Raw genomic sequence first — 24,389 nt, 5'->3', positions numbered from 1 at the left:
CGCGCGTAGCTCCAGCGGCCGTGCTAAAATACAGCGCGCGCTAAACAATGCGTACATTTTTTTTAATAAAATTCATAGATAGAAAAAACGATACATAGATATTTTACATAGTTCCATAGTATAGATAGATAAAAATTATTTAGATAATGCAAGGACATAGATAAAAACTACTAGTGCAGCTATAGCCTACTCCCAGTCGTCGTCGTCATCGTCATTGTCGCCATCCTCGCTGGTCTGATCCAAGGTATCGAGCCACATGTCTTCCCAACGATCATCATCAGATGTAAAGATCGTCTCACCACCATTCTCAACTACATCGCACTCGGATAGCGCCAGGGCCTTCCGCCGACGCCTGTCCAACCGCTCAGCGCAGCGCCTTTGCGTCTTCTCCTCACGGCGCCTTGCCCAGTAGGCTTGCTCGTAGGATACGTCCTCCGGGTGTTGTTGGCGCCACTCCGCCATGACCCGCTCGTCCTCATGGGCGACGAGGAGGCGGTTCTGCCGCTCAGCGTGCTCCGCACGGTCTTGTGTCGTGTGAAGACGAGGCGGTGGGGCGACGTCCAGCGCCTGCTGCAGCATGTGGACATCGTGAAAGTTCATCTGTTGGCGCGGCCTGCCTAGGCGCCACGCCGCCGCGTCGTACGCGCGGGCGGCCTCGTACGCCGTCTCGAAGGTGCCGAGGCCGAGCCGGAGTTGGCCGGACCGTATCTCCGAGTAGAACCCGCCGTTGGGGCGCTGGCGGACGCCGCCGTAGCCCGACACTCCTCGGCGGCGCGGCGGCATGGTGGCGGGGCGCTGGAGCGGTGGCAGCGGAAGCAACCGAGGAAACGGTGGAGGGGCGTGTGGCAACAGAAGAGGAAGAGAAGCGTGTGCAGTAGGCGTGTGGCGCGCGCCGCATTTTATAGGCGCGCCGGAAGCGGTGCGACAAAAAAAGCGCGCGACCTGCCACCTTTTCCCCGCGCGCGCAAAACGTTCCCGCGCGCGCGATTTTCCCGCCACCGCTGGAGCGCGCCGAAATGTTCCGCGCGTCCAAAAGACTCGATTTACCGCGCGCGCGCTTTTTACCGCGGCTGTTGGAGATGCTCTAAAAGAAATCCACCACCCCATCTCTCCTCCAACAACCACTTCAAGCCAGGCATTCATCATTCTAGCCCCGTATCAGCAACATTCGCTCGACCAATCCGCCCGTGTGCGTACGTGCGTGCTCAAAGACCCAAAAGTTAAACGATCAGGAAGATTTTTATGGGGTCGTCGACGACGATGGAAAGGGTGGTGGTGGTAGGCGTGCTGCTGGTCCAGTGCTGCGACGTGGTCCTCGCCGCGAGGCTGCTCGAGGGAGACGGCGCCTGGCTGCGGGGCGGCGTTGGCGCGGCAGGGGCGCTTATCATGCAGATCCTGCCCGGCAACTCTCCGGAGCACCCAACGGCTGCACCCAGGGCCAGCCCATAGATATACGGGGCCCCGGGGCAAGACAAAAAAAGGGGCCCTTGTGTTTACTCAAAAGCTTAAAATATTTATATTTCAAAAGTAAAGTAATATCCAGTACATAACATAGTCTGATGATCTTAATTTGCACTCTAAAACTGACAATACAATTTATTATTTGATCAAGTGAACTACACCATGCTAACAATGAAATGATGTAGTTCGGCAAAAGCTTGGTTTCCCCAAAAGCTTGCATTCCTAAATTTAAATGGAGACTTCATTTTGTTCTGCAAAACAATAGTTCCTGTCAAAACTGGTTGCTGCTTATATCTTTTGTGTTACCATCAGATAAAAAGTTAGGCATGAACTTACATTTGTTTCTGGATCCTCCCCAATTGGCCATGTTCTTCACTCCAAGGTTCTTCACCAGGATAATAACTCAATTCTTCCAAACATTCCTGCTCAAGGCATAGTAAAGGAAACTGAGCATTTCACGTCTATACTAGAACTTAGAAATTCGTCTAACACTTCTAGAAGTAAAGTCATCAATTATTGCATCAACATTTATTTCATCCAACTTATCTTTCTCAATACATAAAGTAGCAAGACCATTTAATCTTTCTTGTGACATTGTTGACCTCAAATAGTTCTTTAACAATTTCAACTTCGAAAAGCTACGCTCTGCTGATGCTACGGTCATTGGTACAGTGAACAAAATTCGATAAGCAATTAAAACATTTGGAAAACAGTCAATATCTCTAACAAACTCAAAAATCTCCATAGCATGCAATGGCAAATCTGATTCTGGTAAAGTCATTTGCAGCAGTCTTAATTCAGAAAAAAGATCATCTAACTCAACATCGCATGAACCATTTCGTGAAAATGTTTCTACGAACTTAGCACAGCATTTGTGTAGTTCAACATCATCCAATAACTTCATGTCTTTTGAGCTAAGTAAGAACCCAAATATATTTTTGAACACTTTGAGTTCTTTGAATCTAGTTGTCAAAGAGACCTTTGCAATATCAACCACAACTAAGAAATAATTAACTTCGAACGCCTTCTCAGCTTTTAGAACTTCTTCTTCGTTATCAGGTTCATCAAATTATTTCTTCCTAGTAACATTACATTTTATTGGAAATGATGGTTCTATGCCCATGTCAATTGCAAGACCTTTGGCGATAGTCAAACAGGATGCAAATCCTTCATCTCTATACTTATCAAAAAAGTGCATTACACCTTCAATTTGTTGCAAGGTAGAATCAACACACATAGATGCAGACTGCAACTTCTTGCTCACCATGTTTACAACAAATAATATATCATGCCAAATAACCATGCCAAGTAAAAACGCAAAACTACCAAGTGCATCAAATAAATTTTTTGCGTCGCTCTTTGACTTGGCATCATCACAAATTTTACATAACTCGGACAAAGCTAGCCTTAATTGTGGAGCTTGATATCTAATAGCTTTTACACTTTTGATTCGACTCTCCCACCGAGTATTAGACAAACCTTTCACGGTTAAACAAGGAATATGGTCAAGTAAAACTTTCCATCTTTTTGTGGAACTTGAAAATAAAACATAAATTCATTGCACAATTCCAAAGAAGGATATAGCTTTACTGCAAGAACTTGCCATGTCACACAAAGTAAGATTGAGGCTATGACACGCACATGGCATATATAGAGCTCTTGGATTTCTTTCAAGTAAACGACTTTGTACCCCTTGTTTATTTCCTTTCATGTTGGAACCATTATCGTACCCTTGGCCCCTTACATTATCAATATTTAAGCCATAAGACTCTATTGCATCAAGAAGTACATTAAGAAGACCCAAACCAGAAGTGTCATCCACTGTCAAAAATTCCATAAAAAACTCTTCTATTTTTATTTTCTTATTTGACATGTTAACACATCGAATAATTAGGGTCATTTGTTCTTGATGGCTAACATCTGGAGTACAATCAAGAATTATGGAGAAATATTTAGCCTCTTTAATAATTTGTAAGATAGAACTAGTAACACTAGAGGCCAATAGAGAAATCAACTCATTCTGGATTTTGTGGCTGAGATAGTGATGATAAATTTCATCATTTTGAATTCGTCTAAGATGTTCTTGCATTATTGGATCAAATTCAGCAATCATCTCTACACATGCCAAAAAATTACCATTATTGTGTTGGTAAAGTTTCTCACTACATCCACGAAAAGCCAAGTTACATTTACCAAGATATTTAACAATGGCTACTAATCTCACTAACACTTGTCTCAAACGTTCTTTCTCCTTATTGATCTGCTGCTGGAAATCCTTATCAATGGTCTTATTTTTGGCTAATCTAACTTTTAACTCATTCCAAGTGTTCATGGTTTTAATATGCTCTACACCATTTTCATGTTCTTTAAGCCTCTCGCTAAGATGCTTCCAGTCACTCAATCCATTACCTGCTAACGCACTCTTGTTGCTATGGGGTTTAAAAAGCTTGCAACAGAAGCAATACACTTTGTTAGCATGTTCAGAGTAAACCAACCATTTCCTGTCATGTACCTCTCCGTTGCTCAACTTTCTGGAATAATAAGATTGTGAAAAATGCCTAGAATTAATATCTGGAGGGTACACAATATCATCATTTCTTACGGGACCCTTCTCAACTAAAATATCCCTAGCCTTATCATCCAGATCATCCCAGTTTTGTGGATCAAAAATATCAACAGTGAATGGTTGTTGTTTATCGACATTCGGTGAATGAGTTACATTTTCTTGCTCACTGGAATTGTTATTACCCTCATTCATATCATCATCAGTAGAATTTGTATTCTCAGTTGGTTGTTCTTCAACACTTACTATGGCCAATTCCAGGGGATCTCTAGAAGAACTAATAGGTCTGAAAAAATTGTTAAGTGATCCTTTTAGGAATTTTACCTCTTCATCTTTTTCCTTTTTTCTCTTCCTTTTGGCACTACCAGATAAATGCTTTATAGAGGACCTCTCACTAAACAAGAACAAGCAGCATAAAATGATTAAAACAAGGAACAAAAGCACCTGAATGTGGTTGTAGGTGGCCAAATCAGTAGATCTGGAGGTTGCAGTCAGCACGAACAAGAACACAACACCATGAACTGAATTGTTTCCCCCCCTTCTCCACTTCAGCAGTTCTCCTAATCTCCTGGTTCCCGAGCGCTGAAACTTAGATCCACTGAAGTTTGAAGAGCAGGAGATAAGAAGAAGAGATGTCAGGTATGGAGTCGGAGGAGGGCGCGCCTATATAATTGACAGGAGGAACGGGGTTATGGGGAGGAAGAAAAGAAGAACACGTACCGTCTCCTCTCTAACGTCTAGCTGATGGGGAACGAGCAGAACCTTGAAGAAGGAAGGAGAGACGATTGGGGGAGCCGATTTGCACCTTTAGTCTCCATTAATGGCTAGCGGCGATCTGGGAATCGAAGACGGCACGGGAACGACGACGCTGTTATGGGAGTCTGAAATTTGGGGAAGAGGAGACGAGAAGCACGGGAAAGATCGACGCTGAGGGCCCTCTCTTTACTGTCACTATTTTTCTAGGCTTCCTACCTATAGAGGAAATAATACCTGGGCCGGGGCCCCTGCCTACCGGGGGCCCAGGGCGGGCGCCCCGTTTGCCCGGCCTATGGGCCGGCCCTGGCTGCACCAACAACCCCAACCATGCCCCCAGCGGGACATGCAACCCCGGCGGCGGTTAGTCAATTGCGTACATCGCCCGTTTGATTGATTCTTTCTTCATTGGTTCTTTCATTCTTGAAATGTAATTATAGGGCTCCCGTGAAATGATGGAGCACTGGTAGCTGTTCAATTTGAATGGTTTTAGTACATGAATTTGTAATAAAGTAGTCTCTGGTGTAGGTCTGTAACAACTAACCAAAGTGTATAAAGATCTTCATATTTATATTCATAACCATGAATGAAAGAATGTTGTATGTGATTTGGAAGCACGGGATTGACGGATTTTCAACAAAAAATGACTCGCCTACCAAGAGAAGGCCGTCACACCTTTTGCGGACATAGCACAATATGCTAGAGCGACTAGGCCTGAGCGAGGGACCAAAGCAAGCGAGATGGTACACATTTGACAGTACTATGTACTCCTCCGTTCAAAAATAAGTGTCATGGTTTTAGTTTAAATTTTAACTAAAACCAACTAAAACTACGACACTTATTTTCGAACGGATGGAGTATTACAGATGTGTGGGTTACTACCAGGGTTTAAATACTCAGGGTCATGCAAATATGTAATTATCTCTCTTCCACTTTATAAAATTAGTGAGAAGGCAATGCTCTACCTGGTTTCTTCACAAACTATTTCTGTTTATTGCATTGTGTCTTGAAATGAATATATGTGTATGCAAAGAAGCGTGTTCGGTCGAATTTAAATTGTAGTGTTTGTTACATGTCCGTGTAATATTCTACTACCCCTATTTTCTCTTGCTTGATGATACAATCAGTACAGTTTAACAAGTGCATACTCCCTCCATCACAGTTTGTTGGGCGCATCTCGCGTATCTTTGGGCCCAAGGTGCGGTGTGATTGGCAGAAAATAAGGAGGCGCTGGAGCTGCGAAATTGAAGGAGATGCGCCTAATGAATCGCTAAACCAACGCTTTGTAACCTCCCGGTCCAGTAAAAGAAGGAGCCGATCGATCTCCGCTGCCAAATCTAAAACGAAATTTTCGGAGTTGAAATAGCTCCCGCCGATGTTCCCGTCGGTGTTCCGCTCTATAAGTAGCGAAGGAGGGACACGAATAGACAACGCTCATCTTCTCTCCTCTCTCCACTAGTAGAAAAAGGATCTTTTGTCCCGGTTCTAGAGGGCCTTTAGTCCCGGTTCTGGAACTGGGACTAAAGGGTCCCGGTTCTAGAGGGCCTTTAGTCCCGGTTACGAACCGGGACTAAAGGCCCTCCATGTGGCTGCTGCCTGGAGGTCCACCTTTAGTCCCGGTTGGTAACACCAACCGGTACTAAAGGATTTTTTTATAAAAAAATTTGAATTTTTTTTGAAATTTTTTCCCGATTTTCAAATTTCTAAATTATTTTAACCTCTAATCTCTAATCACCCCTCATCACTGCTCAATTTAATCTCTAATCACCCCTCATCATTCCAAATCATCTAACTTTCCGAACGGTCATCCATCCTCCCACTCCCATCCTCCCACTCCCCCAGCCTGAGCACGCTTAACTTCCTGGTTCTATTCTCTCTCGTTTCCAAGTCTGCACTTGTTGTTTTCCTGACAATAGTAAGATGTCAATTCTATTAACTCTCAGGAGTTTAGCTTGAGCATGAAGTCACACATTTCACTGTTTGAGTTTGAAACTATTGTTCTTAAAAACAATAATTATTTAGTAACACTAATATTTCTTGAATAAGTAGTTTGACCATTGTTTGACCATAGTTTGACCAGATTTGACCAAAATTCAAAAAAACTAAAATAATTATTTAGTAACACTAATATTCCTGATTAATTATTTAGTAACACTAATACTTCTTGAATAAGTAGTTTGTCCGTAGTTTGACCAGATTTAACGAAAAATTAAAAAAAATTGAAATTTGAGCATATTTTTTTCCTTTTGGAATTTGAGGATTCTAAAAATTTGCAAACAAGCTGTAGGCAGTCAAAATCGGATGCGGATTTTCGTGCTGAACATTTTGATATATTATATGTTTTTTACCGACATCGTATGCAAAAGTTATAGCCGTTTTACATTTTCCTACACTTTTTGCAAAACATGTCCAAATTTAAGTTTTTAAAATTTCCTAACTAGTAGATGTGGTAACATAACTACATCTCGAAGGATTTTAACATTTGAAGTTTTTATCATTTTCTTTTGCTTTTTACAAAACTGCACCATTAGTACCGGTTCGTGGCACGTACCGGTACTAAAGGTCTCAACCTCATTAGTACCGGTAGACCTTTAGTACCGGTTCGTGCCACGAACCGGTACTAATGGGCATCCAATCCTTTAGTACCAGTTCATGGCACCAACCGGGACTAAAGGTCCCATTTGAACCGGGAGTAATGCCTGTACGGTGCCCTCGCCACTCGAACCGGGACTAATGCTCACATTAGTCCCGGTTCATAATGCAACCGGTATTAATGCTCTTTTCTGGCTGAACCAAAGCCCCTTTTTCTACTAGTGCTCCAATGGCGCCGCCGCAGCAAGGTGCAGCAGATCGCCGGCCCCCTCCTCTTGGCCTCCGTGGGCTTTCTAGGGTCGCTTTCCAGCCCAGAGCACCGTCGCCCGGAGGACTTCCTCCTCTTGGTCTCACCGGACGCGCGGGTGTTCCTTCCTTCTCCATCGGCACGGCTGGTTTCGAGCATCTTCCTCCTCCGACTACTCTGCACAAACCATTCATGTTCACACTTGCATGCGGTTGAGGAAGAGAAACGGAAGCAACCTAATGCGCCCCAATTAATAGGATAGTTAAGGAGCTGCGCCCTATTTCAGTGGGATTGTGAAAAAAATCTGGTTTTCAAGATGCGCCCAACAAACTGTGATGGAGGGAGTACTACAAAATATTGTAGCAGGCAACCAATAGTTAATCAAGCACTAGTAATAAACAAGGGTATCCAGGTGGACTAGCTTGCATGTCAATCTCTAACGGGCTAGCAAGCATGCATCATGCATTAGCTTGACCTTTCATCGTTGGACTTGAACAAGAACAGAAAGGTCACATATGACAGCGGTGGGCTAAAAGTAGCTACTAAGTTCGTTACATCTTTATAAAATATCATTACTAGGAAAAGTGCCTTCACATTTAATTATTCACAATCATCCAGTCTATTCTATGAAATCCATGCTCCAATCAATCAATTTAAAAGTCCAAACTGATGGAGAAGTGTGGGCTATATATTTCAACATATTCACGAACTCCCTATGATTAGAGCTTCATACCACTAGAGTTTGTGGTAGATTGTCTCTGATAGATTAATTAACATACACGATCTTTTTAGTTGTAAAATAAAAAAGGGGGGGGGGGGGGGGGGTGTTCAGGTTTCTGCATGCATGCAGTACGTAGTTGGCTAGCGTGGGTGTAGGTGGAGTACTATTTGGAGCCAAACGAAATTGACTGAGTACGAAGAAGTAACATAAAAGTTGAATTGAAAAGTTCATGTCGTTCTGCGTTGAACTGGACTGTCCGAGGAATTCAGACATCATGCTTTCATAGCGACTAAAATAGTGGTATTCAGATAGTTACCAAGGACGAGATGTCAAAGAGATGACCTTGAACGATAGTATTCAGCAAGCACTGATCGAGGTGCAACACATGGACCTCATCAACGACACGCCTAACTGGAATTGGATGTAAGAAGTCCTCAGCATGCTGTGGAAATCTTTCTGCACAGGTTGACCTGATAATTAATTAATCAGCTCGGTTACAAGACCGGCGTTATATTAGATTAGAGACGCTACGTTCTATTGAATTCCACGACCTAAACTTCTAATATTCACTTGTATAGCACTAGAATGTGATCAGCTCTATCAGCTTCCAAGGCTCCGATTTTCGCATGGGAGCTCTTAGACGCGAAGGGCTACTGTACAAGTACAAACGAACGGGGGAGCAAATGAATGAACGAATATCAGTCTACATAAGTTTGTGAAAACGTCGGGAGAAGCTACGGCCGGGGGTGGTTGGGGTCGACCCAGACCTGGTTGCCTGAGCCAGCCGGCGGAGTGCCCCTGGGCAGGACCTGCATCATGTTCAGCGACCCGGCGCCCTGCCGAAGCCACGGCCGCCCGCCGTCCCCTTGAAGCAACCTCGTCGCGACGATCACGTTGCAGCACTGCATCAGCACGAGGGCGGCGACAAACATCACCGCCCTCACCATCCTCGCCGCCGGCGCCATTTCGTCGATGGATCGGTACGTGCACTATTTTCTGCTAGCTGGCTAGAGAAATTCAGTCAAGTGATTACAGACAAACTATATCACGTAGCTAGCCACGTAGCAGCTAGGATTGTAATATGTTTTTATAAGACTTGAGCTGGGTTAGCTACTGGTTGTTGCAAGAGAGGCAGCTAGGGTGGCTTCCTTTTTATAGGAGTATATGCTGGGAATGAGAATGTGTGCATGCATGCCTGTTTAACCGTCAAACAAAAGCGTAATTGCGCCCGTTTCAAAAATAAGACCAGACCGGGTCTCTGTTCTTCACTTCATTTTAGGCGCTACGAAACTTTTCCCGGGCATACATACGCGGTTTTCAGCGCGGGGCATACATTTCCAGAGTTTGAATAAACGACTAGCAATACTAGTGTTGATCGATCGACCAAAGCATGCCAATTCGGGGTCAAGAAAGCATGCAAGCTAACCCAACAGACCATGAACGTAGTACTAGTACTAGTATTTTAGTAATAACGCTCACGTTAGTCTACGTGCTATACCTAACTCTCCACAATAAGCGTCTAAGGTTTCCAAGCTTGCTTAGCAATCTTAGACTAGCTAGCTACTGCCTCACATGCAAATCATGTATGGTTCTAGCTTCATCCTAAGCTAGTTAAACTAATTTACATTTGACCAAATCTATATTTAAAAAATAATCCATCTGTTCAATAATATAATGCATATACATTTTTGTGGAAGTCACACTTTATATATTTTGACCAACTTTATAGGAAAAAATATTTGTACCTACAATATCTAGCAGATACAATATGAAAATATGCCTCGTAATGTATCTAATGATATGTATTTGGTACTGTAGATGTGAGTATTTCTCTATATATAAACTTGGTCAAAGTTTACGTGGAAAACAATATATATTATCGATATGTATTTGGTACTGTAAATGTGACGTATACAAAGTTAGACTTTTGGAAAACAATATATATTATGAAACAGATAGAGTATATTCAAATCGAGAAAATTAAATTAGTTTTATTTGATTTGTGATGAAATAGACTTTTCTATTCTTTTTTTTGCGGGAAAAACTTTCAATCTATTCATCTTCAATCATGGTAGTACAACGGACACTAGAAATAATAAAAATTACATCAAGATCCGTAGACCACCTAGCGACGACTACAAGCACTGAAGCGAGCCGAAGGCGCGCCGCTGTCATCGCCCCTCCCATGCCTAAGTCGGGCAAGCTTTGTTGTAGAAGACAGTCGGGAAGTCGTCGTGCTAATGCCCCATAGAACCAACGCACCAGAACAACAACCGCCGCAGATGAAGAGTGTAGATCAAAAGGATCCAACCTGAAGACACACAAACGAAGACGAATGATGAACAGATCCGAGCAAATCCACCAAAGATAGATCCGTCGGAGACACACCTCCACACGCCCACCAATGATGCTAGACGCAACAACGAAACAGGGGCTAGGCGGGAGACCTTTATTCCATCTTTATGGAGCCGCCGTCGTCTTGCCTTTCTGAACAGGACACAAACCCTAACAAAGCTCGGAAAAAGATCTAAAAACAGAGCCCTCCCACCGGCAAGGGCCGAGATCCACTCCATCTCAATGCCCTAAGGCCACCGAAGACGGGATGGACCGGCGCCGGCGGGAGGCAGAGAACCCTAACTTTTTGGAGACGGCGGCTGGCTAGGAAGACCATGGTGGGGTTAAAGTTTTTTTTTAGACTTTTCTATTCTATGTGTAGCTTATTAACACATTTTCAATAGATTTTTTATACATAAAGAGAAAGGTGTTTTTTTCTACGAATCAAAGAAGAGAGAGAAGTTTGACGTGGGATAAAACTAGGACTTCGAATAATTTGAGGTGTAGAGAATATAATGTAATCTATACACACCCTAGAATTGACTTTTCAATTTTAGTTTCTTCTTTTTTTTACTCTGTACTACTCCCTCCGTTCCTAAATATAAGTCTATTAGAGATTCTAATATGGACTACATACAGAGAAAAATGAGTGAATCTACACTCTAAAGTGTGTCTATCTATATCTGTATATAGTCGGTATTGAAATCTCTAAAAGGACTTGTATTTAGGAAAGGAGGGGGTACAAGTTATTTGACGCATTTCTGGAGTAGTAGTATTGACTTTGAGTCCGGTCGGTCCTTTTGACAGACCTAGTTTGTTCCTCGGTATTCACGGCCGAGTCGCAGCTGGTTATGTAGTACTAGTACGACTAAAACAGTGACCTCCGTGCGTACAAAGGCACAGTGACATATACTACGTGAGTACGCTACGTACTAGACACGTTGTTGGTTCGTAATGTATGCATGTTCTGTGAACTTGTTGATGTTGGGTCTACGAATTCTCGGCCGGCGTGCTGGTCGGTACATGTGTATAGCGTTATGAGCAGTCTGGTCGTGCAGTGTCGAACGACGGAGCTCGTGAGCCGCTGCTGCGTCCGGACCAAATTCTGCAGTCGTCCAGCCCCTATCAAAATTCTACTCCCTCCGTTCGGAATTACTTGTCGCAGAAATGAATGTATCTAGACGTATTTTAGTTCTAGATACATCCATTTCCGAGACAAGTAATTTCGAACGGAGGGAGTAGCAATCAATAGAGAGGGCTTCCGAGAAAGTGGGGGTGGCGCGCGACCGGCGACTGCTGCAGATCCAACGAACTGTCCGGCCGGTCCTGTCCCCCCCTTTTCACGTGACAGCAAAGTCAGCGTAGTTCTACTTTGTTTTGGTTTGTCTAAATGCGAGATATATAGTTGCTGGTTTGAGCTTATATAGTTTGAAAATGCCAAATGGAGGCCGAGTTTCATGGAGGCCTTAATTCGAAAACTATAAAATTCAAACATTTCGGTTTCAAAATTTTCTGAAAAAAATACACATATACCTAGAGACATGCTGTATATATATATACAGTTTCAGGTCGAAATACGTTGAAATGAGAGTTGCACACACCCGCAAAAAAAATAAGAGTTGCACAAAAAAGACAAATATGTGGATTTTTAGCATATGTGTTGTTCATCCTCCAAGTCCATGATTTTTTTTGTGTGCAGCTCGTAATTCAAGGTATTTCACCTTAAATTTTACACACATACACATTTTATCTTTGTATATATGTGTAATTGTTTTTCAGATTTTTTTTAAAACTGAAAAAATTGAATTTTAAGTTTTTCAAAATTAAGGCCTGCATGGAGCTGGGTCTCCAAAACGCTCTACTCCATATAGTTAGGTTATAGTCTATATATAATTTTGCCACGCATGGCTTTCTGTAGCGCTACAGTTTAGCAATCCGAAAGTCTTCTCTCTGGCTACATTGCACCCATGCATAATCGATAGTACAGGCGCTATTATCTTGGGAGACTAACTAGCAATTTCTCTTGAATGTCCGTAAATGAACTACCTCGTCTTAGCCTGCAAACTACAATATCCAAAGTGTATCCAGTTGACACCGTACTGTCTCTGAGCTCTTTCCCCTAGCTTTCAAATCATATGAGGCCACATTCGAATATGAAGGTGCATATGTTTACAAATTGTGAGTTACCCGACAGCCATGGGGTGTTTCAGCACGGCCTGCTTCTCTGTAGTGGTAGTGTTCTTTGATCAATCTTCAATTCTTTTCTTTTTGCTGGTCAGCCTTCATTAGGAGATGGACCGGGTTGAGTAGCGCGTGAATCTGGCCTACACTACACGCTGCTGGCTCGACCAGACGAGCGTAAAAGTACAACCCGTAGAACAGACCAGGTCCACCATTTCCCATTTGTCCTACTACAAGACCCGTAGAACCCTAATCTTTCAGGTTTCAACCAGGCGCGCGCATGCAGCAACCTATAAAAGGAATCCACCATCCTGTCTCTCCTCCATCAGCCACTTCAAGCCAGGCATTCATCAATCCAGCCCCGTATCAGCAACAGCTGCTCAACCGTACGCACCGTACGTGTGTGCTCGGAGACAGAGAGCTCGACTAGGGACACGTATATGGCGACGATGGTGAGGGCGGTGGTGCTGGCCGTGCTGCTGGTCCAGTGCTGCAACGTGGTCCTGGCGGCGAGGCTGCTCGAGGGAGACGGCGGCTGGCTGCACGGCGACGTTGGCGCCGCCGGGGCGCTTATCATGCAGACCCTGGCCGGCCACTCCCCCGGAGCAGGAGCACCCAACCCCTGCACCCACGACCCCGTCAACAACAACCCGCCTGGCGCGGTATGCCACGGCGGCTAGCCGCCGGCAGAGTTCCGCTAGTCAATTGCATGCGTACATGCGTAGATGAAGGAAGTTGGTCCGGTTTCATTGATTTTCTTCGTTCATTTGTTCGTTCATTCTGTACATGTAATTATAGGGCTTGCATGAAACGATGGAACCCTGGTAGAGTAGTTGTTTCAAATTTGGTTAGTTTTAGTACGTGAATTTGTAATAAAGTAGTCTTTGGTGTTGGTCCGTAACAACTGACCAAAGTGTATAAAGATCTCCATATTTCTATTCGTATGATCTCGTATCCATGAGTGAAAGATTGTTGCTCATGATTTGGAATAATGTTGGAAAGGAGAGAAAGTGTGACGCATTTTCATGTACCAAAAATAAGACTCGATCGCATACTGAGAGGTGGCCTTCACACCTTTTGCAGACATGGCACAATTTGCTAGAGCGCGCGGCTAGGCCTGAGGGGGCCAAAGCGAGATGGTAGTACACATTTGAAGTACAGATGTGTGGATTTGTACGGAGTTACAATCCTTAGGGTCATGCAAATGTGTAACTATCTTAGGATATTCTGCTTGATAATATTTGCGGTAGATTACCAAAATGTTCGGACAAGTTAATTAATTCTGAAAGCCAATAGGATATTCTGCTTGATAATATTTGTTAGAAATGTGTCTCGTGCCAATGCCACGAATAACGTGGCTAGCATAAACGTTTTTTTTTCAGAAAAAAATACTGCCCCAATATCAAAATATAAGACCTTTTTTAGGATAAACTAGCCTACAAAAATGTCTTATATTTTACACGGAGTAGGAAACAAGACAAAAAAAGTTCTCAGGTCTCTGCATGCAGTCCGTACGTTGTTTGAGACGTGTAGAGTACTAGTATTTTGGGCCAAAAGAACTTGACTGCCTACATATTTTGAATAAACAAAGAACATGTCGTTCAGGTTGAATTGAACTAGACTGTTCACGCTTGTCCGAGGAATTCAGACATCATGCTTTTTACTAGCGATATTCAGTTACCAACGGCGCGCGAGATGTCAAAGAGATGACCTTGAACGATCGGCAAATGCTGGCCTATCGAAGTGCAACAAATGGACCTGAACAACGAGCTCAAAGTGGAAGCAAAGTCCTCGGCATGCCGTGGAAATCTTTCTGCACAGGTTGACCCGTTAATTAATAAACTAATCAGCTCGGTTACAAGACCTCACGTCTACGTTTTATTGAAGTTTATTATTCACTACGATAGCACTAGAATGTGATCAGCTCTGCTATTAGCTTCCAAGGCTCCGGTTTTCGCATGGGAGCTCTTGTACAAACGAACCGGGAGCAAATGAATGAACGAATATCAGTCTACACAAGCATGTCAATGTCCGCTACAGCCAGGTTCGAGGCCTCTTGCCAGCCGGCCGGGCGGCCGGCGGCTAGCCGTGGCAGCTCCCCGACGACGGCGGGTGTTTGGGATCGTTCCAGATACGTGGTTGGTCCGTCCAAACTCAGATCAGTACGGGAGAAAAACCTGTCAAGTGCAGGGGAACGACTCTGGTTCTGTTTTAACCAACCGGGAGTCAATAATTCAGCCAAATTTTCCACATTTACAAGCCTGGGATCCGCACAAATGGCGGACAGGGTTTACAGTTTCCTAGGTATTCGACTCGAGCGGCGCCTCCCTGGTCGGACTTGGAGACGTGGAACACCATCATTATTGTTGGAAGGCATTGCAACGCTTATGATATCTAACCTGACATCCGAGTTCCATATACCAGTACCCGGCCTGCAAGAAGTTGCGGAGGCTTTATGAGAAGATGCACATTTTTGCAGACTTAAAAAAAAAACACTACTGCTGCATCAAACATCTTATTAGAGGTGTGTTCTTGCCCATCCATGAGTACTCTGCTATGCCAACACAAGGTCAAGAGGTAGTCAGTATATAGCTCATTCTTACGAAGTACAACAGAGACGGGCTCGGTACGGTGTATGAGCTGGCACACTGATAAGGATAAAGGAACACTTTTAATAGACAAACGGGAAACCTGGGATTGAATTGAAATGTCAGTGCAGAATTAGTAATTTCCTGCGAGAAAAGGTAAAGCGTAATACAATTCAATTCAGAAAGAAGAACCATACAACATCGAATTCTGATGAAACTGTGAGGTCTAAATGGCAAAAATATGCATGACAATGGAGTACTACTGTTTAACAAAAACAATTATTTATATACTACGAACACATCCATTGATATCAACAATCTATACTGGTGACGAGTCTAACTGATGGACAGCCAAGATGCAATCTTGCCACGTAATCATTGCTCTAAACCATGTTCAAGTGCCTCCAAATAAAGTTGTTCTTAACTATGATCGGAGACAGAAAGGAATAACAACCTCTCCTAGTATAATTAGATTATTAAGAGTTTGACTCGTAATGCACCAGGTGCTCACGATTTCAAAAGGTATACAGCCACAGTCTGATAACAGCACAAAAAGGGCATAACCCTCAATGTGCACATGAAACTATATAAATATAAGAAAAGCAGTACCTACTCAAAGGGATCACATCACTTGTCATGAGGTATTGCAGGTGCATGCCCACAGATTAAAAACACTCAAAGATTAAGAGAATGCTAATACTCCTATATACTCCCTCCGTTCCAAAATAGATGACCCAACTTTACACTAACTTTAGTGTAAAGTTAGGTCATCTATTTTGGAACGGAGGGAGTAGCAAGGAGGAGGATCTTGCTACACAACAACAGTGGCCTGCGAAAGGAGATGTAAATGATAAATTCAACTATGATTACCTACTGAATAAGTGGACCATTATCTAAAGTAGATCAAACAACTATCATATATGAAGAAATTCGATTTGGCAGAGAAGAAACACTTTCATATAATTTTGTTGACATCTTGTATGCTAAGAAATAGCAGAAGATTGTGACATTTCATGCCTAGATGAAAACAGGAATTCTAGTTCAGATGGAAGCTAAAAATTTGTTAAATATGCAGCTAGATTTTGCAATCTGACAGAAAAATTCTAGATAGCTGATAATTCATACTGTCCAGTATCACATCCGGCTTTAACAAGTTTAGTACAAAGTGACGCGGTACAAGCTTGATATGGTTGTGGAGATATATTTTTACTACACTGAAAACAGGACAGATGCCATCTAGAGGAGCCAACTTGCATATGTTACTGCCTAATTCTGTTTGCATAAAGCTATAGCCTGTGAATGTAACACCTGAGATCAATGTAGGCAGATTGGATACTACGGTGAACACCAAGGGTAAATGTTCTAACCATTTGCTGGGCTTATACCATGGTATAACATATTAGCAACATAACTTCGTTCATACCTGTTGCATTGCTGGCCATAAAAAAGGAACACATGTAGCCCTTTGATTGGTGCAGATCAAAGGAGGCTTACTCTTTACCAGCCATAGTATTGGGGGGAGATAGTAGGCCATATACAGAAATTGTATTACTGCATTATTTAGTTTTCAGATCAATTTTGTGCCTAGAACTGAAAGCATCAGCCTAGCCATTCAGAAATGTAGGAGAAAAAAAAAAGGGGGGGGGGGGGGGGGGGGGGGGCTTGATAGAAACTATTGAATCGTGAATTACTTTCACAACAGTTAGGGCCAGTTCTTTTGAGTGCCGCTGTGGAAATAAGCTACTCTAGAAATAAGTCACAGATAAGCTGTTGTGGAAATAAGCCCATGAAAATAAGCTATCCAGTTCTTTTCACTTCCTTTCATTTAGCTTATTTCCTCATCTGTCAGGTGAATAGTCTGTAATACCCTTGAATAGTATGGAAGGGGAACAGCAGGGGCGCACAACCAGGGCCTTGGCGACGGCTGATCTGGCTCGGGCTCCCGGCCAGCTGCGACGCGCCTCGGTGCTCCGGAGTGGGGCGCCGTCCGCCGGAGTGGTGCCCTGGCCGGACCGACCAGGAGCTGTTGCGAGGGAGGAGCCGCGCCAGAGGACAGAGAAGCGGCGGAAGATAGGCTCCTACTCACCTTCCATGTGGCCGGAGCTAGCCGCGACGAGGAGCCCAGGGACCGGCGGTGGCGGCGGCGGCGAGGAACCCTAGCCTTCGCGGCGCGCGAGAGCGAGAGGGGATCGAGCGAGGCGACGGGTTTCCTTTCTGCGGGGGGTCGGGTCGGGTGACGCGGGCTGGGACCTGGGAGGGGTATTTCCTTTGTAATTTGAGCGAACAACAGTGCCATTTTGGTATACCCCTTCAGTTTTAAGTCATAAGCTGCGGGAAGCTACTCTGCCCCCAGCTTTTTTCCATCGTGAAGAAACTAGCGGTGGAAATAAGTTGAGCCAGCTTCTCAAAACGAGTTCTTTTGGGCTTCTAGCTTATTTCTGCCATAAGCTGGTAGAAGCCACAAAAGAACTGGCCCTTAATATGTTCAAACAAAGATGCTGCGGAAAGATCGGGTATTTTCAGCTTACAAGAACTAGAGCAAGGAACCAACAACCAGATCAAAACTGCATCCTCGGCAGTCAGCAGTGATTAACATATTGTGGCCATCAACAAGTCCGGAATTGTTTAAAGAAGGGTCCAGACTTGTCATTCAAAGGGAAATTTTACGAGTTCATTTCAAATTGGACTATCTTGTATCATTTCCATGGCCAAACTGAGGGCCTTTCTTCATGGAATGATATCAAGAGTGCAGATATACTACTCGCTGAGATTTCAATGCATCTCCAAAATGACCTGATCTCACACCCTTACTTTCACTATGTTTGCCAACATGACATAAGAATGAACAAGCTCATAACATGCCATGATTTCTTCTTTATTAAGTGATGACATGGCCAAACCACATACTAGGACTCATGAACCTAATTACTAGATTCATCAAGTGTTAGCAGCTCCAGCATGTGACAACCAACAGTTAGCTAGGCAAGAACAAATGAATTAAGGACAGCGATTGGAATATGTGGTACAGTAAGCATCAAAATTTGAATACCTTGTTCTTGGTTCATGCAAATCTGAACCTATCGGGCACTTGTCCTCTGCAAGCATCATCATAGTCTTCAGCAAGGTACGGCGCAGCTTGCTTGTGAGGGCATATGTACTTCTCCAAGAATACCATCTCGGACGGCGTGAGTGCGGAATAGTAGTCCCGGTCACGACTTACCAATCCATTTTCCTTAAGATACTTAACAACGTAGTACCTGGGTCTGATCCGGCGCTCCAGACTGTAAGCGAGCATTGCCGGACGATGAGCAATGTATGCTGGTTCCAACCCCATCTCAGAGTAGAGGAACTCTGACATGCGCTGCACCATGCCCTCAGAACTCCTCAGCATCATTGGAGACTTGGACAAAGCAATGCGCACCTCAGCATCCGACCACCTGAGCGTCTTTTTCAGGTACTCCATTTTGGCAGCAATCTTCTCCTCGCTGTGGAATGCAACAGCATGCATCGCGTGCCTGAACATGGGAGATTCCCGGCTCACGCCAAGACCGTCGGCGCGAGCAACCATTGATCCGATGCATTCTGGGTTGGCAGTCAGCAGCCATGGCATACCAACGCATAGCTTGGCAATGTCGCGATCACCCAGCCCGCACTCCCGCAGCAACGCTACATTGGGCTCGACCGCACTCTCGATGCTGTGTGTGAGGAGGTTGCAGTTGAACTTCAGCGCCTGAAGGAAGGCCTCGGAGGAGCCGAAGAGGGTCAGGTAGTACTGCAGCTTGGAGACGACAGATCTGCAGCGCAAGCGGAGGAGGCGCACGATCTCGGAGCGCGACAGCCCGATGCCGCTGAGCGCAGCGAAGTTGGGGGCCAGAGTACTCTCCACGCGGGCGCAGAGTAGCCTGGGGTCCTTGGCGACGGCGGCGGCGACGTCGGCTCTGGAGAGGCCGAGGCCGCCGAGGAAGGCGAGGACGGCGTCGGGATTGGAGGGGGACTTGAGGTGGGAGACCTTCGGGAAAGCCTTGAGGGCCTGCGCTCGGGTGAGGCCGCAGGTGGCGACGAGGTACTCCTCCGCAGCGAATCCCGTGCTCGGGGAAACGGCGGGCGCGGCCGCGGAGAGGAGGCGGCGGAGATGGGCGGATGGAGACGAGAGGAGATGGGAGGCGATGCAGCTTTGGAGGCGAAGCATGGCGGCGCGGGGATTCCGATGGGTTTCGACTGCGCGTGGCCTGCTGCGGATCACGGCGGCGACTGGAGCGCCGCGGGGGCACCCTCGACGGCGGTGGGAGCAGAGGGGAGGGCTGTAGCCGCTGCGGCTGGCGTGGCAGCTCGAGCGGCGGTGGCTGTGGGAGGGAGAAGCGCGGGAAAGAGGAAGTCAGGGGCGGGCGGGGTGGTCGGCTGGGGAGCTTGGGAGGAGAGGAGAGGCCGGCACGTCGTCGCCGGGAGAGACGACGCGGGCGGCGGGTGACGGGGAGAGAGATTGGGGATTCTGGGGGAAGAGGGGTTTGAAATGTTTTCTTTTCAACTGATTTTGAAATGGTATCTATCGCAACATAGAAGGAAATTTGGAACACAAAAAAAAAGATGCGGCGTTTTAATCATTTTTAGTGTGGATCACAGATCCGGTTTATTTTCCATGAACCTCTGCAAAAAAGAAAATTAGAGTACTCTATAGCATTTGATACATTAGATATTCTTTGAACGACATTACAAGCCGACAGATATTTAGGGTTGTTCACAATGCCTTTTAACTAGTTCATTAGGCGTTTCTTTCAAATCGCCAAAGAATATCTTAATGAGAAATGTTAGCTTCACATTTTCTTCTAGCACCTAGTTAGATGTTTCCTCTAAAAAAAATTAGTTAGATGTTTTAGTATGCAAAACGTCGAAAACAACAACAACAAAAAATAGAACGGACACTCAGTCTTAACCTACAATATAACCCCATTATCCTTTTCATGTAAAAAAAGAAAACATAGGGAACACAAACCTCACATGCTCCTGCAACAAGTTCGAGTTGCCATCCTTCACCTAACAAAATTAAAAGCTGTAGGATCAAGACACATCCACGTCCTCGGCTCAGCAAGGTAACACCGGCAAGAAATATCTGCTCAAAAGAGATCGGATACGAACAATAAAAAATGGGGACACTCCACCAGCACCCCCCCCCCCCCCCCCCCCCCCCCCCCCGCACACACACCCCGTTGCCTTCCAATGACAACATGAAGTATCGTCGGAACCAAGACGAGAAGGACAAGATCTGTTCCACGCCAACGACAACGTCATCATCTCACCATCAAACACCAAAGACAACACACACTAAACTTATTCCTAAATTTACCACTAAAACGAAGCATCGGGGGTTCTTCGCCCCACCCTTCGACGTCGTGACAGATGGAGGCAGAAGAGGCACATGGTCTCGTCGACGGGGGCGGGTAGAACGGCACCCCTGTGGGTCATCGCCGAAGCATGGGAAGGGAATGACATTCGAACACCCATTCGATCACTTTCTTGTCTTCACACGTTTACAAATATCATATACTTTTGCGATCCTTCGCTTTATTCGTAAATTTCCGTCAGAATTTAATGCTCTTCACTCCACCACAATTTTGTTTTCTTCTTCCACCTGTACAAGTTTTCCGAGTTGCTGAGGAATATTGCAACTGCTTTCCCTAATCGAATAGATTCGGATAACCAAGAGAGAATTCCCACACCGATGATGCAACTTTGAGCCGTTCCATTCACGCGATCGCATCCCTCTCTCAGCTCACCTTCCAATTTTGCGATTCCCTCCCGCCCCATCTCCTCCCCGGCCCGCCTCCGCACCTCCCCCCCCCCCCCCCCCCCCCCCCCCCCATTCCCCTCTCCGATGGCCCTCCAAACCCTAAACCCCGCCACCGCCTCCCGGGCCCCGCTCCCCCTCGCGCGGCGCCACCCGCCGCAGCCCTTCCCGCACCTCCCTCCCCGCCGCCGCGTCGCCGGCGGGGGCGTCCGGCCGCGCGCCGCCGTCGCCGCCGCGGTCAACGAGGCCAGGAGGCGCCCGCCGCAGGAGGGCGGGGAGGCGAAGCAGACGGATCTCGCCACGCTCGGCAACCTCTGCGTCGACGTCGTGCTCAGCGTGCCCTGCCTCCCGCCCGCGCACCGCGACGAGCGCCTGGCCTACATGGAGGGCCTCGCCGCCTCGCCGCCCGACCAGGTCGAGCCCCAGCCCCCGTTCGCTTGTTGCGGTGCGGGAATCCTCTGTATTCGCCCCCTAACTGTTCCGCGGTAGTTGATACTTAATAGTCTAGGGCTCATCTGCTGATCAGTCGTTATGATTTGCCGTTAGAAATGCTATCGGGCGAGAATTGTCATGGCTTTACCTTCCGTTACAATTTAGGGTATGCTCATGCTGCCATCGCTAAATTTTACAGCCTTCTTGCTTAATTATATCTGCCTGTAAACTGTGTGGATGGAGGGGAGTGGGGGCTTTTACTGAGATATAAAACTGTACACATACTATCTTTGCCTGATTATTGTTGTATTGTGAAGGGAAATGTGAGCGTGCGATGAAAATTGTAGGTGTCAGAACTGCTGAGGTTCATGATTCATCAGTAGTTGTTGTTTTATTATGCAACATCCATTCGTTTTAGCTGTTCTGATTATGTCTTTATCAACTGAACAGAAATATTGGGAGGCTGGTGGGAACTGCAACTTGGCATTCGCTGCAGCTAGGCTGGGGCTTCGCTGCTCCACACTGGGGCATGTTGGAGAGGAGGTTTATGGAAAGTTTCTTCTTGATGTGCTCGAGGCAGAAGGAATTAGTGTTGTCGGGATGCTTGAAAATGCTGATGTTACTGCATGTCGACATGCCTATGAGACGCTTCTATGCTGGGTTCTTGTAGATCCATTCCAGAGGCATGGATTCTGCAGGTCAGTTCTCATGCACCCCCTATTATATTAAATAGATTAGCCAATATTCTTGCTCGTATGATTTACGTGTTTTTTTACTTCATATTTACTGGTCTTTCCTTCTTTGCAAATTCAGCCGTGCAGACTTTAGTAAAGAGCCAGCTTTCAGTTGGATACGTAAACTTCCAGCAGAAACCAAGATAGCCATTCATCACTCTAAAATATTGTTTAGCAATGGATATGCTTTTGATGAATTTTCCCCTGATGTGATCGCATCTGCTATTGATTGTGCGATTGATGCGGGAACATCAGTATTCTTTGATCCTGGGCCTCGTGGAAGGTCTCTCTTACATGGGAACCTGGATGAACAGAGAGCGCTTGAGCACGCTCTGAGGCTCAGCGATGTTCTCCTTTTGACGGCAGATGAGGTTAGTTCACCCATATTATAAGCCCTGAAGTTGGATGGGTTTGCAGGATTATGGCTGATTTACTATTTGGTTATGTATGCTGCTTGTGCACACGGTTATATCCGAGTTATCACCCATTTTATATTCAAGTTCTGTGCTGATTTGGCTGCCTTCATAAACCTTTATCACTGAAGCAGCTTTGCATGCCTTCCTGAAAGTTGGTGTTACTTCTGTTTACAGAAGAGCGATCATATATATCCAGCGCAATAGATATCTTGTAGTCACATTCATTTGCTTGATGGACTTCTCTGGTAAAAACAAATCAAACAGCATATGTTCCAGATTCCTTTTTGCGTTCACTCTTCCAGATTGTCTTCATACATGTGATTCCATGTGTAACTGTCAATGATCAGTACTATATGGGTCGTGCCTATCTTTCCAACGAAAACGATTTTCTATTTGGCACATTGAACTTTTCTCTGAATATTTGCCTTTTCCAATAATTAAATAAAATGCAAAACACTTATCCTGAAATAAGATTGAGAGATACTCCACTGGCAAACATCAACTGCTTTTCTGAAGAATTTTATTTGCTGAATTTAACCTGGCTTAGAGGACAGTGCCTGAGTGTGCTGTACTTATTCTAGCATTTTCTCGCCTCATTTCTCACCACTTCCTGTTTATTGCTTTGACAGGCTGAGTCCCTAACCAACATCGGAAACCCAATTCAGGCAGGGCAAGAATTGCTAAGAAGAGGAACCCGGACAAAATGGGTTGTCATCAAAATGGGTTCTAAGGGATCAATCCTGATCACCGAAAGCGCTGTTTCATGTGCACCTTCTTTTAAGGTACTTGCTGTGCTGACGAAGGATCTTTGTACTCTTGGCACAAGTAATGGAAGTTATTTTTTCCTGAATTGTCATATTTTTGGTATTCACCATGCTTTGTATTTCCATAGATCCGCGTTGTGGACACGGTTGGATGCGGAGATAGCTTCACTGCTGCTATAGCTTTCGGGTTCCTCCACGGCTTGTCGGCGATTAGCACACTAGTACTAGCAAATGCAGTCGGTGCTGCGACCGCCACTGGATGTGGAGCAGGCAGGAATGTCGCTCACCTAGATAAAGTACTGAATCTCTTGAGAGAATCCGATCTCAACGAGGAAGGAAAAACATGGACTGAGTTGGTTGAAGGATGCTCAGTCTGTCCTGAAGTTTCAGTCCTGTCCAAGACGCCAGTCAATGGTTCCAGTGAGCGCTTTGTGAATGTTGTCCCTGTTAGCGGTGTGGTTTCCGACCTTTTGTCGATGCTAGAGGTGGCACCGGAGCGAAGCACCGTCCAGGCTTGATGCCATGCTGAGTAGTAGATTGTTGTATTTTTTTTTAAATCCGTATAGATTCTTTTTTATTTTTACTGGTTCATCATGCTGCTCTCAGGTGATGAACGATAGTTCGAAGCCCAGGCTTCTTTGAAAGCCTTTTGTTGATGAGAATGTGATTTTACCAAGTGGCAAGTGTGGTGCGAAGTCATCTTCCATATGATGATTTGATAAAAAAAAGAGAGGTGATTTTGGTAGTTTCCCCCTTTCTTCGTGTGATCTTTTGATAACTGTGCAGTGGCCGTCTATCTTTGCCCTAACTACGGTTATGTC

General features: G+C 45.2%; 2 protein-coding genes across 4 annotated transcripts; one reads left to right on the top strand and one right to left on the bottom strand.

Moving 5' to 3' along the window:
- Nucleotides 1-15,022: 15,022 nt before the first annotated feature.
- On the bottom strand, nucleotides 15,023-19,937 carry LOC123084833 (transcription termination factor MTERF4, chloroplastic). 3 transcript variants are annotated; one of them, XR_006439425.1, is made up of 3 exons: nucleotides 18,490-19,937; nucleotides 15,456-15,543; nucleotides 15,023-15,284 (listed from the first exon to the last, which is right to left on the bottom strand). XR_006439425.1 is itself a non-coding variant. In XM_044506343.1 (3 exons), exon 1 carries the CDS (start codon nucleotides 19,627-19,629, stop codon nucleotides 18,502-18,504), a length of 1,128 nt encoding a protein of 375 aa, XP_044362278.1. In that variant the 5' UTR covers nucleotides 19,630-19,937; the 3' UTR covers nucleotides 15,293-16,149; nucleotides 16,234-16,269; nucleotides 18,490-18,501. The 3 variants fall into 3 exon arrangements, 2 of the variants coding, with proteins under 2 accessions (XP_044362277.1, XP_044362278.1); XM_044506343.1 differs by lacking the exon at nucleotides 15,023-15,284 and adding an exon at nucleotides 16,234-16,269 and having other exon boundaries at nucleotides 15,293-16,149; XM_044506342.1 differs by lacking the exon at nucleotides 15,456-15,543.
- A 1,368-nt stretch (nucleotides 19,938-21,305) lies between these two features.
- Nucleotides 21,306-24,316, top strand: LOC123084832 (fructokinase-1). Its single transcript, XM_044506341.1, has 5 exons — nucleotides 21,306-21,636; nucleotides 22,105-22,352; nucleotides 22,468-22,759; nucleotides 23,434-23,586; nucleotides 23,697-24,316. Exons 1-5 carry the CDS (start codon nucleotides 21,310-21,312, stop codon nucleotides 24,084-24,086), a joined length of 1,410 nt encoding a protein of 469 aa, XP_044362276.1. The 5' UTR covers nucleotides 21,306-21,309; the 3' UTR covers nucleotides 24,087-24,316.
- The last annotated feature ends 73 nt before the right edge of the window (nucleotides 24,317-24,389 follow it).

The sequence above is a fragment of the Triticum aestivum genome, chromosome 4A, assembly GCF_018294505.1.
Source record: "Triticum aestivum cultivar Chinese Spring chromosome 4A, IWGSC CS RefSeq v2.1, whole genome shotgun sequence".
Lineage (NCBI taxonomy): Eukaryota > Viridiplantae > Streptophyta > Magnoliopsida > Poales > Poaceae > Triticum > Triticum aestivum.
The sequence above is the reverse complement of the archived record's forward strand: the minus strand, read 5'-3'. Positions and strand labels throughout refer to the sequence as shown.